The sequence below is a fragment of the Ceratosolen solmsi genome, unplaced genomic scaffold (genome assembly GCF_000503995.2).
Source record: "Ceratosolen solmsi marchali unplaced genomic scaffold, CerSol_1.0 scaffold57, whole genome shotgun sequence".
Classification (NCBI taxonomy): domain Eukaryota; kingdom Metazoa; phylum Arthropoda; class Insecta; order Hymenoptera; family Agaonidae; genus Ceratosolen; species Ceratosolen solmsi.
The window spans coordinates 2,660,597-2,681,410 of NW_011948427.1; the positions used below are offsets into that span (position 1 = coordinate 2,660,597).

Consider the following 20,814-nt stretch of genomic DNA (forward strand, 5'->3'; position numbering starts at 1 on the left):
TTTAAATAATCTGTTATTTTTGTAAGTTTCATCCTGACAAGTCAAGATATATGTTTTAAGTTGTTGTACAATCCGTGTGAAAAAGTTGTCCATGTCCATCGAATACTTAATGAACTGGCGTGGATGAGAGCAACATTGTATATTAAAATACTGTCGAATCCGTTCTATTGCCGCTGTTACATGCGAGAGTGCAAACTATCGGAGTGTTTTGGAGACAAGACGATTGATCCTATCTCCGTTATCAGTTTGCCCCGACTTTCAACACTTCCCTTGTATCTACCCTTTTACTCTCCAATGATCAAGATGTTCTCGTCCTTGCAGCCTCCCGATAGCTAAGAATTACAATTGTATCACCATATCTTGTATATATATTTCTTATTATTATGTAGCTTAAACTAGTCTGTAGCGATGAAAACCTTGGCTATCGAATGTATCAACAATGAAATTGAGCTATTTTTTTTTATTTATTTCACATAAATATTAATGTACGTACTACATCTTGAATTCCATAATCTACCATTTTTAATTTCTCACTGTTTCCATCGTCTCCTTGCATATCCATACGTGCGTACACACAACATTACTATCGTAGTTGGAATGTGACTCTGTGTCCTATGATTCGGGTAAACCGCCGAACCATGCCACCCCACTACAAGACATTCGATCCAACCTTAAGGTCCGCGACTATTAAAAAGTATGTATGATAATGAAATGAAAAAATTAAAAAATTTCTATAGCCAATTATAATTAAAAGTGCTTGAAATTTTAAACATGAATTCACTGACATTAATTAAACTGTTATAATTTAACATTGAACAACGTAAGTTGTGAAAAAAATACATAAAAACTACATGATATTTTTTTCTAGAAGTAGAGAAATAAGATAACTAAAGAAATGGTAAAAAATATTGATTTAATACGTACAAAAGTATTGAAATATTTTTACTAACTTTTGTACATTGAACGAAAATCATTCAGATATTGGTTTACAAGAAGTCTTAATTTATATTCGATCGTTCATTTTCTGCGTAGAAAATGAAAAACTAACCAATATAAACTCGCAGTAAATTTTGCTTCTGCAAATATCCCAATTTTCAATTTTAGATAAAAATGGTTACATTGGAGAGCTATGGATCGCTAGAATATAAATGTAAATAGAATTGATAAAAAATTGCCTTACCACAATATATTGCTATTCACATGAATTTATTAATTTAACTTATTTGTATCCAAATATTCATGTTTAATACATTAATACAAAAACATTTATCGAGCTTCTGTAATTAAATTTAAATTATTGGTTGAATTTAAACAATATGGTGAATATTGTTATATACAAATCACTTATTTATAAATTAATAAACTCAATTTTTATAGGGTATTAATTTAAAATATTTTATTTTAAAAATTTGGAAATATTTTTTCTTTCATATTAATACATTCATCAAATTATAATACATAGTTATAAATTTGCGAATCAGTTAAAATTTTGAAACAGTATAGAGCTTTATAAAATTAAACGCATAAATTGTAACCACATTAAATATATTAATTTTAAATTTTACTTGCACTCAAAATTTTCAACAAATCTAATTTTTATAACGATAAATAAATGTTACTTGAAAATATAAAGTGAAATTATTCTCTCGAAAATCATTTTAAAGAGATCAAATACAATAATTTTATTTTCCATGTTTATAGTACGTAATAATATATATAGTACGTAAGAAATTCATATTTATAACTATGAAACGCAGATTTATTATATATCTTAAATAAAATTCCTTCTTTTAAAACTCTTTTGGATGTTCTTACTGAACAAACCATAAGTAAAAATACTTTCCAAAGTTTCTAAAACATCTACATTATACTAGAGAAATTAAATATTGTTAAAAATGTATCTTTAATAAATTAAATCTAAAGTCAGCTTTAAAATCTGTTTTTAATAATAAGAAAGTAATAAATTTTTTTAATTGAATAGTTTCTTTCAATTTGAATTGCCCTTAAATGTCATAATTTCTGTCTATAAGACTGCTATTCTCAAATTAACTCAAAACTAAACACTTAAAAATTGGAAAAATTGGTCAATATGAGTGTTACTTTTAATAACTAGAATGAATTAAAATAAAACAATAATTATTATTTACATAGTTTGTAGTGGTGAAAAAAATTATCTAGTCTTTTTATGGAAAAAAAAAAAATCTCATAATCTTCGGCGTACGGAATGTTATTATTGAAAAGCTGTCGGTCTATCTTCTTTAATTTCTGTACTGCCATAAATAGCTTTATCAATAATCCATAAAAGCGATTAATTTACCAAGATCGAAAGATACGTAATGACTATATTAAGATCAAAGTACTCTCCAATCAGTAAATTACTATTTACCTCAATTACCTTATCTGGGATTGACACTTGGAGTTGCTATCGTTGATTATTCTGCTATGTTACCCGATGTAAGGAAACAGCCCCGTATCTACTCTTTCATCGTCGCGCTTACGACTTTGTGGACGGCAATTGCAGTCAGCCATATTGCAAGAAATACAAATATGTTGGTCCGTGATAGTGTGACAAAATATATGATTCAAAGTCCACCTTTGACTCTATTAGAGCCAGTACTGCTCTCTTTCTTTATCGCAACCTTGGCTCTATCTGGCGCGCTTACTAATTACCTGCAATTTGGCACGAAGCCCGTTTACTCAAGCAAAGTACCAACCTTAAATATTCAACGGGCCGTGCGTAGGTATAAATTCCGGGTAGAACATCTACGTGCACATCCGTTGACGTTGAAGTAGGTGGACGAACGCTTGGGCGCGCAAGCCTGGTACTCTGGATTTAATTATCTGATAACCGCCTTGATCTATCTTCTGGCCCGTCCCTCGAGGGGGAGAAAACGAGGCTCGCAGCATGTGCTTCCCGCGAATTCTCAGACTCTCTCTCTCTCTCTCTCTCTCTCTCTCTCTCTCACTCTCACTCTCTTTCTCTCTTTATCTCTATGTTATCCATGTACTATATGCTTTTACCTGCCACTTGCTACTACGACTACTACTACTGCTAGTACTACTATTACTGCATGCGACGATCTGCTGGCATGATCTAGCGATAGTTTCGGAGACAGGTATAAGGAATATTCCAGCAAAACGTACAAAGTAACTCTGCTGGAAAATAGAAGTTGTCGGCGACAAAAGCGTCACGTATTCACACGTGAAGCAAGACTACCAACTTTGACCGCTTGCTTTAACCGAGCGAGGTAACAGAATCAGCGGAGTTACCGAGTTTGGATTATTGAATTGATTTGTCACGAGACATGGTTATACGATTGACTCCAAAATTTCTTCGAATTATTAAGAACATTGACACCTTCATTCGACACTCTATAATATTACATATACATATTACATACTCTATAATATATTTTACTAAACAAGCCTTGTATTAAATTCAATAATTAAGCTATAAAATATAAAATGAAAGAATCTTCGTATTTTTATTCTTTGTTTCCTAATAAAGATAATTTTGATGCATTACAATACGGGCCAACTAATTTATAAATGTAAATAAAAAGTTTTGCTTTTAAAATTTTGATATTTTAATACTCGTAAATACTTATTTCAAGTAATTCTAAATATTATAAGCAATTGACGTGTATAATCGTAATTGTACGCATATAATCAGTAATGTTAGTGTTAGTTTTATATATTTTTTACATTTTTATAAGATAAAGGTCTTCATTGATGCCGTTATCCTTTTATCTTTCTGCAATAGTATTATATACTGGAATAATAAACTAAAATACTAATAAAATAGGTGTGGATTTGTTCACTTGTATATTGATAATAATTGAGAACCAAATATCGATCTAGTTCAAAAGCAATTGTAATTGTTTTATGATTCGCAAAGCACATAAAAATATCAATTTATTTGACATAATTTACATATATCTGCAGACAAGTGCATTGATACGATAAAAATCTATTCAATACTACCAAAATCAATATTTTCTTTCAATTCATAACATGGATTCATCTTATAACTTTTCGTTCAACCTATAATTTGAATATAATTTTCAAAATTCATTACTTTAGATTTAAAAAAAAAAAAAAAAAACAACAACAAAAAACAAAATATTAAAATGTCCTCAATAACAATTATTCAGATAATTTACATATTAACCTTATTTATCAATTGATTTTTACATCAAACTTTGAAAAATACAAAAAAAAAAATCATCTATATAATAAAGATGTTAATAACGACATTTTCATATCTTATTTACACTTGTTTTTTAATTTAAAGCAATAAATTTTGTGAATTCCATTAAAATTATATGTTGAATCATAAGTTATATGATGAATTCGTATGAATATATATATATATATATATATATATATATATATAATATTATAAATATAAATTTCTAGATTCAATTATAATTTTTAAATATAATTTATTAATCATGTATAACGTTAAAGAATGTATAACGTTAAAAAAATTATTACAATAAAGCATTGCATATGACTTACTGCATCGTTATTCTATATTTAACTAGTTATATAATAGTTTTATATTTATTTTGAAATAAAATATTTTTTTTCTAGTGCAAACTGATGCTGTACTACGCTTTTCACATTCACCTGGGAATCGGATAATGAAGACAAATCTCTTGTACCCGATGACGGTTCATGAAGAACGAGCGATTTACTCAAAATCGTTTATCTTCAAGCACAAAGTAAAAGTCGAAAAAACTAATAACATTATAATAGCATTTATTACATATATTACATATTAAAGGCATTCACATACATGAATTTTATTTTAATGTATCCAACGTGTGTGTAAAAAGCTCGTTTTAACGAATTTTGGTATATCGTACAAGAAATACAGTATAAATGTATTTTAATTTTATTATTCTACTCCATTAGGCAATTTCATTTAAATATTTAAATAGAGAATTACAATTATTTTTTAATATCTACAAGCATATTTTTTAAGGAACAATTAAGTTGAATTACCTATATTATAATTTACATTATTTATGTATAATATTCATTCTTATTTATTATTTAAAATAATTGAAAATTATTTCACTAAAATCTAACAGAGAAATTAATAAATTTGAAATTTAATGAAAATTTATGTGATGAAATTTCATTAAAAGCATACATCCCTGCATAATTATTCTACGATATAATACGAAAATTAAGCTGTGAAATTCAAGTTAGTCTGGTATAAAGCACGAAGTTAGCCAGGGTTACGTTATGTTAAACCGAACAAGTTAGAAATCGAGTATATTTCGTCTCGGCACTTTACTTTCACGAAAACCGAGGCCTGTTTATGGGCCGATGTGTGTTTTGAATTTGTGAATGCTGCACAGCTAACGCTAAGTTATTTGCCAAGTTTTCAATCGAATTTTCATCTCGACGCTATTACCGTCCCGTCTCGCTCCACTTTATAAAGACACCAATGCCTTTTTACAATAATTTCTATTATAGATAAAATACTTTTTATCTTTCGTTTATCAATAGACTGCGAATTCGTGTTCCTTTGGCATTCAAAATAATATTAAATGTTTTTCTGACAAAATTTGTTTTTCAGAACTCTTGTACATAGCTTTTAAGCCAATGTACTCGGAGAGGATCTTCCTTATTTCAAAACAACTCTGCCGAATTATTACTCACTAATTAGACGGGTATAATTTAATTTTTATCTATTTATTCGTACATTTAATTACAATGAATGTTTCTTCATTTCCGATATAAAAAATTTAAGAATATTAAATAATTCATTATAATATAATTTTATAATAAATGTTATTGAATTTATTTTAAATCTGACACATAAAAATAAAAAAACTTAATATATAAGATTTCGATTGAAATATGAAATACAAAACAATTTAAATAAGAAATGAAAAATAAAAAATATACTTCCCATTAAATTATAAGCTTACTAATTCTAATCTTTATTTTAAATAAACAGAATCTAAAAAGTGAGTGAGCATAAAATAAATGTTAAAGTAATAAAAATTAAAGTTGAAATTGAGTTGAAGTATCATCGGAAATGGTGACATAAACCTGTCTTATAATAATATTTTGTTTATAGACAGGCGTACTATATGCTAATTTTAATAGATCGGAGTTGGTGAGATTTTTCTAAGAAATATATCGTCTATTTAAAACTTCCGATGAGATTTCAAATAAAAAATATCTTTATATTTTGAAACAAATAAGTTTGTTAAAAAAAAATTGTCTAAAGTGAATATATTTTAATTACAATAGAACAATTGTATAATGCTCTGTATTTTATAAAATATATATTATTATTGTGATTGAAAATATTTTTTCCGATTAACGTAAAATAAAAATTAATTACAACTTTACTTCATATTAAATCCCATTAATGATTTTAATAATAGCATTTAATTCAATATATTGATATAAGATTAGATAGTGATGAAAAACAATCTCTACAAAATTTATAAAAATGCATTTGATCGAAAAAAATCTTTATTGTAACATTACGTAATCATTTGAAAATTGTTATTTAATTCCTTTTGAAAATTTTTGAAGTTTATGAATTATATTTAATTATAAGTGACCGCTTATAATAACATTTTTAACTAATATGTTTTACTTATTAATATTAATTTGAATAAACATCAATATTAATAAAAAAGCAATATGACATAATAATATTAATTATATTCAATTATAATGGCAAATGAAATCATAGTTATTTTGTAATATTTACGAAAGGGTTGTATGCGTCACGATGAAAACGTACTAAAATTCTTTTGAATATAAAGGACGTAATGAAATAGTAAATTCAGCTTAGTATACAATGGTTCATGTTTTAGTAGTATATGGACTTGAGTGAAATATCCCAGAAGTAGAACGCTGAGAAAATTCATATAAACTAAGTGAGTTATTTTAAAAAACACTTATGATATATACAAAGTTTTGTGCTTTGGAGCTTGTTAAATTTTTCTACAAAATTTTTTCTTGTAAATGTAGAGCTTTCTAAACAAACTATTTCAATTAGCATTTATATGCTAATAATAATATGATTGAGCAATTTTACACCATTTATAAAGTATTTTACGGTCTGAGATCATTAATATTTTTAAGTATTACCTAACCTACAATAAACCTACAATAACCTACAATAAAAGAAGCTACAATAAAAAAATATAATATAATCCATTAGTTAAATAATTAGTCATTATGCATATAAAAAATTCAACATAATATTAGATAGAAATGCATACAATAAGTAGAAGGTGGAGTGATACTGCACACAAAATCATTTAATTTAATTAAAATTTTTTATATTACCTAGTTATGTTAATTAACTAAATTTTATTTTTTTTTTTTTGCTCATGATAGATTTATAAATTTGTGTATCTAAATTAAGTGAACATATAACTTCTTTATGCATAAAAATATTACTTTTATACATAATACGTCGTCTCTTATATATTGATCATAACACGAAGACAAAAATTTTTCATAGAAAATAATAAGAAAAGAAATACGCATATATATATAAGATAAATTATAATATGATAAATGATATATATCGAATTAGATAAATCTTGAAGAAAAAATAAGAGCCGTGAGTGCGTCGATGAAAAATGATGTTAAATAGACAAGTCAATTTGCAAGTGATGTGTTGATTGATTTGAATCGAATAGGAAATCAAGGGTCATCGCTATTGACTTTAGCTCTCGATAAATTGACCATGTGTCTAACTCCTCATACCCCAAGTTCAGTGCATACAAATACAGCCCTTGAAGAGGAGCACCAACTGGCGACCGCAGTTGCGGACTTCCCTCGAAAGCTTCATTTCAATTTCCTGCGGCACCATGCGCTTCGTCTTTCCAAAGTAAATGCAACAACGTCTGTTAAATTCTTAGTTGTAAAACAAAGATGTATTGGCATACATTTTATTAGAAAATATAATTTTTTATCATCAATTTTTATCAATTTATAGTAAAAATTGTTCGATTGTTTCACACAGTATTTTTATATGTTTGAACTTATACAAATAAATTTTCATTTTTTTATATTTTTGAATTAATTTTTTAGAGACACTATTTAGCTGTTTTATTATAACATTTATTAATACAATTAAACTATAGTATATCATTATATAATTTATTAAAAATATACAAGATTATTATAAATGACAACTTATATACTGACGTAATAATAACATGACATATAAAATTTGGAAACTCTTTAATAAAGTAAAAAATTAATTTTTTTTTACAAAAGCTTAATAATATTTTATAGGTGTAAATTTTTTATTTAAAAATATTATCGATTAATTTATTTAAATATTTTGCTTTTACACGTAATTATATTTTTCAGTCACATTAAATAATATGTAAAAATAAATATTTAAAAATAAATATTTAAAAATAAATATATGATACATATTTTTAATTAATAATCAAATATCGAAATAATTATACCTGTTTTAAATAAGAATAAACTCGTAAGAAAGTTTTAAAATGGTAAAATATTCGTGCGTACGGATAATTATTGAAAAGTGTTTATCTTAAAAAAAAAAAGAGAAAAGTTATGCAGAATCATAAGTAAAGCAGAAAAACAAAAAAGTAGAGATCTCGGCTATGATTTCTCTGTAAGAAACAACGACTTTCATTTCCTACAAGTCCTTGTACTTACTATACGTATGTTTCCTTCATATAATTTAATATATTCTTTTTGATTGTTAAAGTGACGTTTACTATACAAAAATTGTTTCTTTTTTATTTTACGACTGTAGGCTAAATCTTTATACGTGAACTGACACATATATATCTCTAAAAGTATGTATGTAAAAGCAGTTAATGGATCGAATAAAACAGAATATCCGTTAACCTCTTGAAAGTTCTGCAGATATTTACAAAGAAAGTCCCGTACTTTCTGTCATTATAGCCTTTCTTCTTAGTTTTTTTTTTTTGTTTTTTTTTTTGTTTGATTCATATCTCTTTTTTTTAACCTTCTCATTAACGCAAGACGTTTGTAGACTTATTTTTGTTCTTTACAATCCCTTTAATTTTATCTCAATGTATAGATGTTTTTGACACAAATGAAGAATTATACTTTATCAAAAATAAAAGTATAAATCAAGTTAAATTAAATTACTTGTTTCTTTGTGTATTTTATATTTATCCTAAATAACTGTTAAAAAGATTTTATTATTTTATTAAATAACTATTGTATAATTAATTCTGTTATGATATTATGAGTATCCGGCTCATTTTTGTTTTTGACTTATTTCAATTATTGACTTTTCAAAAGCCTAATAATCAAGGCTTCTTTATTGATTAGATTGCGGTTTAAATTTAAATGACAGTAACAACTACATATAAATCGCATTTTAAATATTATTTTATAATCTGTAAATATTAATTAATTCCTTCTAAATATTTTCAAAAAGCGCAACTCGATTCTTTTTAAATGAAATTTTTATTATTATTAGAATTTTTTAATGCGTGTAATTTAACGTGTTTTAGTTTCGTAGAATAACTTTTTATAATTCACTATCGGAGTTAAAGTGATAAAAAGCAACTCGTAATTAATTATTTAGAGAAAAACATAATAGCAGAGGACTATACAAATATTTTAGTTATGAAAACTTTTCTTTTTTATGGCCAATAAAAAACAAGAAGAAATATTACTTATAGAATAAGAACGAAATTTCACTTTATTCGTTGTAAGGCAGACTCAATCGAATATAACGATTTTTTTCTTAATAACCTTATATCATGATTATAATTACATTATATGAGAAAGAATAGTTATGAATTTAATAATAAATTAGGAGTACTGTTTTATATGCAAAACTGAGAATCGATTGACGAAGAATATATTAAATTTTTATGATAGTTTCATTAACGAATAAATGAAAATTAAAAAGTTTTGGATAATAGAGATAGCTAGATAGTAATCAATATAATACAGACTAAAACTTCAATAGAATTTTGTAAGTAAAAATGATTTTATTTTTAAGCAAAATTAATAAGAATCACAATCTTTAAAAGATAACATATTTATACAATATATTATAGTATCAATATTAATATGCTAATTGTGTAAAATGAAGGATTAAAATGTCATTTTTATATTTGCTTCCTGTTAATAAAAGATATGTGCAATTGATTGTATCTTTCGCCTTGCTATTATGTACAATGAAGAAAGGATTGTTCGTATGAAGTAGATATAATGTGTAAGTAATTTAACTAACGATGACACAGAAAATTGATTTAGTGTCTCTGGATTTTATACTTTTAGACTAATGTACTTCAGAATTTTCTAAATAAATTTGTATTTTCCACGAAAGTGAGCACACGTTTGTACGTTAATTACGTAAAACCAAAATCTAACATTATTTTTATAATTATCCGTATGAGTTTAATACGATTTTTATAACTTAGACGTCAATTTATAAAATAATATTAAATATAGTTTGAACATTTTTTAAATTTCATATACAAATATAAAATGCACACATGCTAAATAAAACATTATGAAAAATGTCGGCTTCCGAGATCAGAATTAATCTTACATAAGATGGAGAATTGCAAGTATGCCAAGGTAACATTATTTTCCTCTCAATTAATGACAAAGTAATACAAGTTCCGAATTTATGGTTATAGAAGCAAAGTCACCTATTATAGTTATCACTATAATAATAACAGGGTTGCAATTATTGCAAGTGTTAACTCTTCTCATTTTCAATCTAATATAACATTTAAAATAAATATTATATTAATCTAGCTCATTCAACTTAGTCGAGTTCTATTGTAATTATAGAAGGAAAATTGTTAATTGGAAGATACGTTTTTTTTTCACATTTGTTTAAATTTTACAGATAATATATATTCTGTGTACATATTTTCTATATTTTTTATTATTTGTGGTTCACAAAATAACACAGACGTATTGGCGAACTCGTTGCTGAAAAATATAATAATTAATTTTAACATTCCGATGTAAAAATACCATTCGATTATCATAACTTGTATAATTTCAATTGATATCTTTTCATTTATTTTAGGAGTGAAATTTAATGTAAAGTTATCTTTAAATTTCCAATAACCTTTATATATTATCAAGTTTTTCAATTATTTAAAAATATGTATTAAATTCATAAACTAAATTTCTAGAAGTAATTTAGTTATATTATCAAATTTAATATCGAAATTATTATTGTATTATTGAAATGATATTCAAATTTAAATAAACATTGTTTAAAATTATAATCTGGCATGTATTTAATATTGTATGATATAATAAGTGAATTTGATGTTTCATATATTTCTGTCTCGCTATATATAAATCTCGCTATATTTAACTATGGATATGTAAATATATCTTTTATTTTTGTATATTGCAAATAAGTTGTATTCTAATGAATAATGAAACAAATATATATTAAAATAAAAAGACAATTAGAAATACCGAGTATATTGTATTTGACAAAATATAGCATTTATAATACATTAAATTGAATAGGAGTTGTGGACATTTTTTTATAGATTTAATTGTATGCGTGAATTGTCCTTGAGAATTGTTGTACTATTTTATTATCAATAATATTATAAAAATACAAATACAAATTGTTCATCATTCTCTTTATATATTATAATATAAAGTGAATAGTTCGAAATAAAAACAAAACATTCAATTCATAAAATCTTTTTATCAAATAATATTTTATACATATTCTTATTAAATATTCCCAATATTTTCAAGTTTTACAGCTAAACAATACATATGATAATAATAACAAAAATAATAATAACAGCAATAATAATGAATAAAATAATTAATCTGATATAACTACTTATGCGAATACTTGGATAATTACGTGTAATATGAATTTCATCTCAATTTTTACATTTTTCTTAAATTTGTTCATAAGAATTTAATAAATAGAAATTAAAAATTGCTATAACATTGATGATTGTTTATCTATTTGTTTATTATTCCGTATATTCGTATTTATAGTACTCCTGTAGATAATAGAATATTCTCCTTGTTTTATAATATTAATTATGTAAATGCCAATTTTTATGGCTTGTCTTATTTCATCGATATTCTTTCATTTATAGATATTAAAATTAATGAATTTTATATTCTGTTTGAGACGTTTTCATTAAGTTAGATCTAGTTTTAATCGGATAAATTTTTTATTTATTTTAATGCATTTTACATGAGAAAATCAGAATCTAGTTGGAAAAAAATACCGGTTTCATTTTTATTCACATCATTTCCAATTAAGGAAATTTTGTACTATTTTACAACTTGATATTTTTTCTTTTGTATTCTATTGGTTTTGTTATTTAAATTTAATTATAATCTTATATTATTTAGCCATAAACTACTAGTACATACAATACATAAAAGAATATAAAATATAAAAATATAAATTCATAAAATTAAGAGTCCTTAATATCTAAACTCTTAATATCTTGAATACAATCCATAAAATAATAATAAAATTAATGAATATAGAAAAAGAAATAGGACGTGAAATTTGTAACGATTATCGTAGTTTCTAAATATTCAATATTTGGAAAAAAATGATCTTTTTAATTTTATAGTACAAATCATTATGCCTCCACTAAAAACTGTATTTTTCTTTACATTCAATTTTTTATTAGCACGATAAGTTTTATTCACAAATTAATTAAAAATATTACGTACATTTGTGAAAATTAATTTTATTTAAAATTTAATTTATATTCTGGATTTTTAACTGATCTTTTCTGAAAATTCTATTGATTACTTCATGTTTTTCGAAAATAATTAACTAATGATTAGTTATTATAAATTATTATTTCTATACATTGCTATATATATTTCATAGTCGGTCAATCAGTCAATTGATCAGTAAACCATTTGAACTATTGAAATTAACACTGCTCAAAATATTCCTAAATGAAGGTACCCTTCGATTTTTTCGATAACGTGCTTTTATTTTCACCTCTTGACCCTACCATTTTCAATGTAGAATACAATTCATATTTAGTTATATATAAAATTTTGTCATTACTATTTTATAATAATGCTTATAGATGTTAAATAATTACCATGCAATTAAATTATGAGTCAATTGAATTTTATGTTACTTTGTAATTCACAACATATTAAGGCGAAAAAAATGTATTTAAGTTCCGATTAAAGAAATAATCGTCACAATGCAATGAAACGAGCTATGAAATGCAAATTTTTATTTGTGAAATAATTTATGTGAAATCGATAGTTACTAAAAAATAAGGAAATTTTTAATTATCTTTTTATTCTGCAAACGTAGGCCTATATATCTTATTTATTTTTATTAGCTGTTAAAGAACCTTACAAAAAATTCCTAATCCTAAATGGGAGAGAAAACTTAATTTATACTTTTAATATCCGCGCGGAATAAAATTTCGGTCATGGGTGCAAGAACTCACAGGCGTACACTTAAAATTTGAAGTTCGTTGATAGTTAAACTTATAATTCAGAGATCACGTAACGCTCGTTTTTATCTTCCCCTCGTCGCACGACCATAAAGAGTCACTCGCTTAAGAGTCACCTTTTCACGTAAAATTGCACGTAAAACTTCATCCCACACATGGACTTTGCTCCATTTACGTACATTTCGCTATGTAAGCTATTCTCTCTCTTTTTACACTTTTCTCTTTTATAATGGAAACTGTAGCATTCTGGCACGTTTTTGTGAGGAAATAAGCCCCACCACCATTTTCCTCACCATAAATTACCTCATAGAAGACTCGTGACTGTCATTTTCAAATAAAAGCCATTTAATAAAATAAATACGCTAATGTATATAGTATTTTTCCTTTTTCTGCATTTTTTTCATATAGAAAATATTATTTATGAGAAGGGAATCGATTTATCATAAATATGAATATATTAATTATCTATTCATTATATATAATCATAAGATATACATGTAGCATATTGTAAATATAATTAAAATAAAGATTAATGCTTACTTATGAGGTTTGGAGTGATTTGTTAACATAATGTATATCAGTGCATATTTATAATTTAATCCGAGAATTACATGTCGTTCCATTTCTTCAACTGGACCTGAAATTACTAATAGTCCTAGAAAGTTTTAACAGCAACACACATAGATTCGTAAATAGTTTCTAAAGTTTCCCTTGTAAAAATTTCAAATATATGCTGTGATAATCTGTCGTTGATAATCTCAAGTCAATATTAAACCAGGGTATTATCGTAATCCTTTTAAGTTGAAATTTCAATTTAATAAAACTTTAGACTTATACTAAATTCTAAAGTTAAAGAACTAAAACGTTATAGAAATAAATAATTTTTTAAATAAAATTTCATCGTATTTCTTTATTTTCTCAAGACTTATGATACACAATACATAGAAACAGGATGCATAGCCTCGTTTCATCAAATGTTAATAATATTTAAGTGATAATTCAATTAAACATTGTATTAAAGCGATTTTGATGGTACTGGTATTATTCGATACTTGTAAACTAATCTTAACAATCTATAAGTTATTTCATATTGTGTTTATAGAGAAAATTGTATTATATTTAGTAAATTATTGCGACGATACACGTATTAAATATGACGTATTATGTGGTCGATGTAATCAGCTTTTTTCGCTGTTATCTTGGGTAGTTAATCGGTTGTTTGTTACCAGAAATCCTTTATCAATAGTTTTTTTTACAAAATATCAACTTTTAGCAATATTTTTATTTGAAAGAATTTCATAAAAATTATATATAGACATAAAAAAAAATTCAAAGAAAAATATTTTTATATATAAAATGAGAATAAAAAATATTTTTAAATTACTCATTTAATTTTGATTAATTTTGATTGCCGAATACTTTTTAATGAATAAAAATATTAAGTAAATTACAATTTTATAAAATATAATATTTTATATGTTTTAATATTAATCATTTTATATTGATTTTTATATCGCTAATATATATGGAATATTTCAATTTGAATTTTGTATGTAATTCTTGTATCATTATGATATTATAAATATATTATTTAATGATTAAATAAATAATTTTATTAATTTATAAGATATTACGATGTTAAACACAATACAGTTTCTGAAGTACTTATGAATTTTGATTATGCCGTAATTATAGTAAGATAGCATACTATATACTCTTATATCATTTACTATTATTATTAGTGTATTGAAGTACATGTTATTATATACCCTTAATGTACACTTTTTCCTAAAAAAATTTGTTATAAATAATAATTATACATAGTTGTGTAAATAAGATATAAACGGATAAATATTAACTATGATGTCAATAAAACAAAATGAAGTATAAATAAAAAGGGAACATATTTAAAAATTTAAGAAAAAATAAAATTAAACTAAAAGCATCAAATCCGGAAAAAGAATTAGAAATAATAATATGAGAGGAAGATTACAATCCTTTTATATGATGAAATTCAGAAGTCTCGTGGTGGTTGGACTTTGTTTAAATATTTGTAAGAAGCCTTCTTGCGCCTTAACGAGAATTATAAGGCAAATTCCGTTTAAGAATACTTTGAAGCAGTCTTTATACGTTTTAAAAATGCGAATTTTCATGAAACTAAGTAAATTTATACAATATGTAACAAGAAGAAACTATTTTAATTCGTGCCAAGTTTCTCAAATATTTCATTCACGGTATTTTTAATGTTTTTACTACTGTATTTAGCAAAAATCTTAACATATAAGAATTTATTTCTACCTACTATAATATATATATATATATAAATTATTGCTGTTTAATTTTATTGAATATTCCAATAGAATATATTCGTTATTCATCAATTAATTGAATTTACTAGTTATTTGAAGTTAATAATTCTTACCTTTAATATTGTACTATTCTTTATTGCTTTTAAAATATTACTATCATTTTAAAAAACTATAAATATAATCGAATGATTTGTTGATTTATTTATTATTTATTTTTAATTATTAACTATTTGATATTGTGTAATAATGATTTATAATTAATTATTTAATATTAATACAATTTTCTATCATTACACTTTAATTTAATATTATGTATATATATATATATATAAATCTATTTTTATTTATCTATCATAGATCAAACCGATTATCATTTATGTTAAATAATAGATATGACCATGTTTATGTTTCATAATTAAAGATCATCAATATTAGAGTTCCAGTAGTTCCATTGTAGATGAATCGAAATTGTATCTATTGATTTCATATATGAAACCAGAGCAATTGTTTTCTATTATTCAAGCTAGCTGAATATCATTTGTATAGCAATGGTATAGTTCTTAGTGAGTGACAAATAGTCAGGAAACATTCCTAATTAGATCCAACAGATTATGATAATATAAACCTCTGTTACACATATTGTCTGTTGGCGAAAATGGTTTCTTTATTAAACGCTAGCTCTATTTTTCTATATTTGACCTCATATATCTAGGTATGATAGAGTATAGTATTGTTTGTTTCTTTTTTATTTCACATGTGATGCGTAGAAACTTCTTCACTTTTTTATTTTATTAGGTATCTAAAGTCCTCTAGTGGATACTGAGATTTGGTTACGACATCAGTAAACTTATAAAATTCGCCAATTAATTTGTTTTCGAAATATACGTGCTTTAATTTTCTAAATATATCAATTTAATGCTTTTAAAACAAAGATTTTAAGCTATTGAGCATGTGAAATATATTAAAAAGTTAAAGGTATTTAAACAATGAAAGTCTAATGCTTTAGTTAATTACATCATTTTTTTCACTGTAAAAAAATATTGGTGGTGCTATAATTACAATTCCTTTCTTATCGATACGTTTGGCACAGAGATAAAAAAAATTTCCCATACCCTTTATTAATCTGTCATATCATCAATGTAGTAACATACTTGTCAGTTTATTATTTTATTTTAATATAAATTAGACCTTTTCATTGGTAAAATATAAAATTCCTTTTTAATAAATCAAACGAGTCTGGTAAATACCATTTCATATACTGATATTTAAGGCATTAATCCATCTCAAATGAATCCTTTGAACATAGAGTAATACCTTTGTAGTTTAAAAGAATAAAGTAAGCTAAATACGCGAACTTGGCGCTGTTACAAGTTGGTCTCGTAATCAGTACTTGCTATTTCTGGAGCATTTATCGACTGATTTTCGCCGTAAGTTGACAAGCTTTATACGTGCTCTTTTAAAGTCAATTTGTCATTTAGATATCAGTCTAGATGAAGAACCCAATAAGAATAAGAACATCTTTGTTTATTCCTAGACTAGAGTTAATCTTAGACTAATACTTTAATTATTAATAACTTGAGTGTGTAAACTTTTGATTACACAAATAATTTCATGAATGTTTGAGTATAGTTATTACCTATTAAATATATTTAAATAATTATATGTTAAATTTTTTTTTATATTATAATTAACGAATGAATTATATCATAGAGATTAAGCTTCATTTGTTAATCAAAATTAAAATTTTAACCGTTTATTTTTTACTTAACTTATAATTATAAAAAGTTATAAAAATTTCATCTCTTTCAATATTTCATTATGCAATGAACATAAAATGAGTTTATGATAACCATTTTAATTTTTTTTCGTTTTGCATCAAAGGTCTACGACATAATACGTTTCATTATTTATTAAATCTTTTACTATTTGTTGCCATTTATAGTGCGCCAGCTCCTCCTTACTTAATTTTAGTATAAATATCTAAATAAAAAACTTCCCGCAAGTATGTAAAAAAATTCGACATTAATTATCTTTGATTCAAGTAGAATAAATATTAAATAATAAATTTAATTACAATGTGCAAAAACTTGCGGAGTAATCGAGAATTATTATGTGTGCCAAACGGTTGTTGGAAAACCGAATAAAATTAGTCAGTCACCAAGAAAATATACTTCACTGTTAAACGAGACTGGGATTTCAAGCCGTGAAATATGGTCCTACTATACTTGGTAAGACCACAATGAGGATCGTGAAACCACCCCGTACGACTACTGGTGATGTAGTATCGCTTTATTAAGTCGCTCAAGCTGGCTTCCCTAAAACAAGGCCTTGAGTCACGCGGTCACCAAGAAATTTCGGAAGATGTTAGTATTACGATATGCGTACCCATGGATCGTGATCATGGACAATCGCAGGCAATACATGGAAAAAACAGTGACACCTCTGTCACTGACTGATACTGAGCAGACTACCTAATAAATACTTAAATAAATATATGTGTGCGCGCGCGCGCGCGTGCGTGCGTGTGCGTGTATTTGTATAAGGAAAATACTTGTACATAATATAGGGCAATATGGTCAAAAGAGTAAATTAAACGTTAAAAAATTGTTCAATTCGTAATTAAAAATTAATGCTTTTTCAACATTTTATTAGCTATATGTAGAAAAATAAAGTAATATAGAGTAATAAATATAGTATAGTATAAAATGATAAATAAAATATAGTAATACACATTTAATATAAATACATAATGTAACAATGCATTGCAAATATATTATATAACGAAGAATTGAAATACATCCGATAGTGAATAAGTTATTAATTTCTTATCAATTATGTATTTATTATGCACTATATTTGAATAGAATTAGCATAAGAATTATTTATAAGAAGGTAAATGTAAAGGTAGTAAATGTAAAGTTTATGTTATGTTATGCGATGTTTAACTGTTATTATATTGTTCTATTAATTCTATTATTGGCTAATTTTTTACGAATGGTACTTTTGAAAATATTGTAAAAAAATCTGAAAAATACAGTATGATAATTAAAGTAATACAATGCCAAATACAAATTTAACTATTATAAAATGATACACTTGAAAAAGTCAATATATCTCAGCATTTAGTGAGCCATTTTCAAGAAGAAGTAAAAACTGCGGTTTGAAAGTAATAAAATTAATGAAACTTGAATTCATTAGTCAAGAAATGCCCGAATTACGTTTGGGTTAACAACACTTGGCATTGTGCATTAGAGTTCGACGTCGGCACTCTTCAACTGTAATGGCGATGTTGGTCCTGTGAAACTTCGATCTTCCGCGTTTCTCTCTTTTTCCTACATCTATTCCATTTCTTGAAAGTTTCCGCTTGAATAATAGTTGAAAAAAAATTTCCATAAATTTACGTTTATGCGACATTTTCACTACTGTAATTAAAAGTGTGAACAATTGAAACGCGCTTAACTCAACTCCATCTAATCTTTGAAAACTTTTCTCAGCGAATACACTGTTTCATTTATAAATATTTCCAATTTAAGAATGAAATATCAGAATTGGCAATAAAAAGATGTTTTGGATAAAATCGATGAATTTATCACTGACGCAATCTTAATTGTGTCCATGTAAAATTCGTTGAAAAATTAAAAAAAAATCAACATATTGAACAATTATTTTAAATATAATTGCTTTAATTGCATCTCTTTAACTAATATCACTTATATTTGAATTACAGGCTTCAAGTCCAATAACTATATAAATTGTATTTAATATTAAATATCACAGCAATAATTACATTGAAATTCCCATTTATGTTTAATTTAACAGTGGTACACGAACTTACATATTTTTTACGTACTGAATAGAAGTAGCATTTTATAAACAATATTTAATTAATCAGTTGCTATGAAGTTGTGATATTAGAGAAAAGGATAAAAAGTACTTAAATAACGGTGACCCAACGATTTTGCAAGTTAATATAAAGTCGAGAGATGAGAGGAATAGCAATGCTCGTTAAGTACCACTTAATGTTGCTCATTCTGAGGAGCATCGGCGTTCACTAAACTTTCCTCCTAAAATGAAAGTTTCGATGTTTCTCGAACTCTTTACTATACACATATCGGTGCAATGAAGACCACGATGGAAAGTAATAAAACTTGCACAACACGTACGATTACCGAAAATGTTCAGTGCCCGTATGTTCGCTATCAGTATGCAGTATACACCTTCACAGCTAGTACAACACTTACCTTGTACATTGACAGGTCCTCGACAACGCAGGAAAGAACGGCTTCCCGCCCAACTGGAATAGTCACGTTTGATATTGCCTCGGTGAAGGTTGGACCTTCTGAAATACACAAACACATTTATACATCTCGGTAAGTGAACTCTTTTGGCCAAAAATCAACGAGGTTAAATAATGTAGCTAACATCAATAGCATGTCGAATCTAAATATGCATTAATGTTTTTAAAATATAATTATGTATATAGATGAAAATCAGTTCATAAAAGTATTTCAGAAAAGACACAGAATTGATGAAAAAGTGAATTGTCTAAATAGCTAATTCAAACGATATTTTTCTTTGTTTATTCTATTTCCAATATTTTGCAAATACATATACAAAAAATTTATCAAAAAAAAAAAAAAAAAAAATATACGTATGTTATTAATATATATATTATTAAATATTAATATATATTACATTAAAAATAAAATCAATTTTGACAACTTTTTATAATACCACGCTGATCGACAAATTCCGAAAAAACAAATTATAGTTTAAACATTCAATAAAGTTAATTTAATAAACATTATGATAAAAAAACTTTCTATGTATCATAATGAATTATTAATTGAGTTTACAAAAACTAGATGAGAGAAGTCCTTATATTTACAATTGCTTATGTGCTTAACAAAATTATCATGCCATTTAGGAAATTTCAGTTCATTAAAAAACAAATACTTTTTATTGTTGTCTAAGAAACGTAGAAAAAAAATTCATTAATTCAATTAATAGAATTCCATAAAGCATACAACATG

The 20,814-nt window shown here is 25.2% G+C and overlaps 1 protein-coding gene across 1 annotated transcript in view; it reads right to left on the minus strand.

Annotated features, from left to right (window-relative positions):
• Nucleotides 1-20,814, minus strand: part of LOC105363534 (neurotrimin-like) — a 183,674-nt gene that overhangs the window by 25,203 nt on the left and 137,657 nt on the right. The window contains exon 2 of the mRNA XM_011501266.1: nucleotides 20,023-20,120. Within this exon, the coding sequence (XP_011499568.1) occupies nucleotides 20,023-20,120 (98 nt within the window). The remainder of the gene's footprint in view (nucleotides 1-20,022; nucleotides 20,121-20,814) is intronic.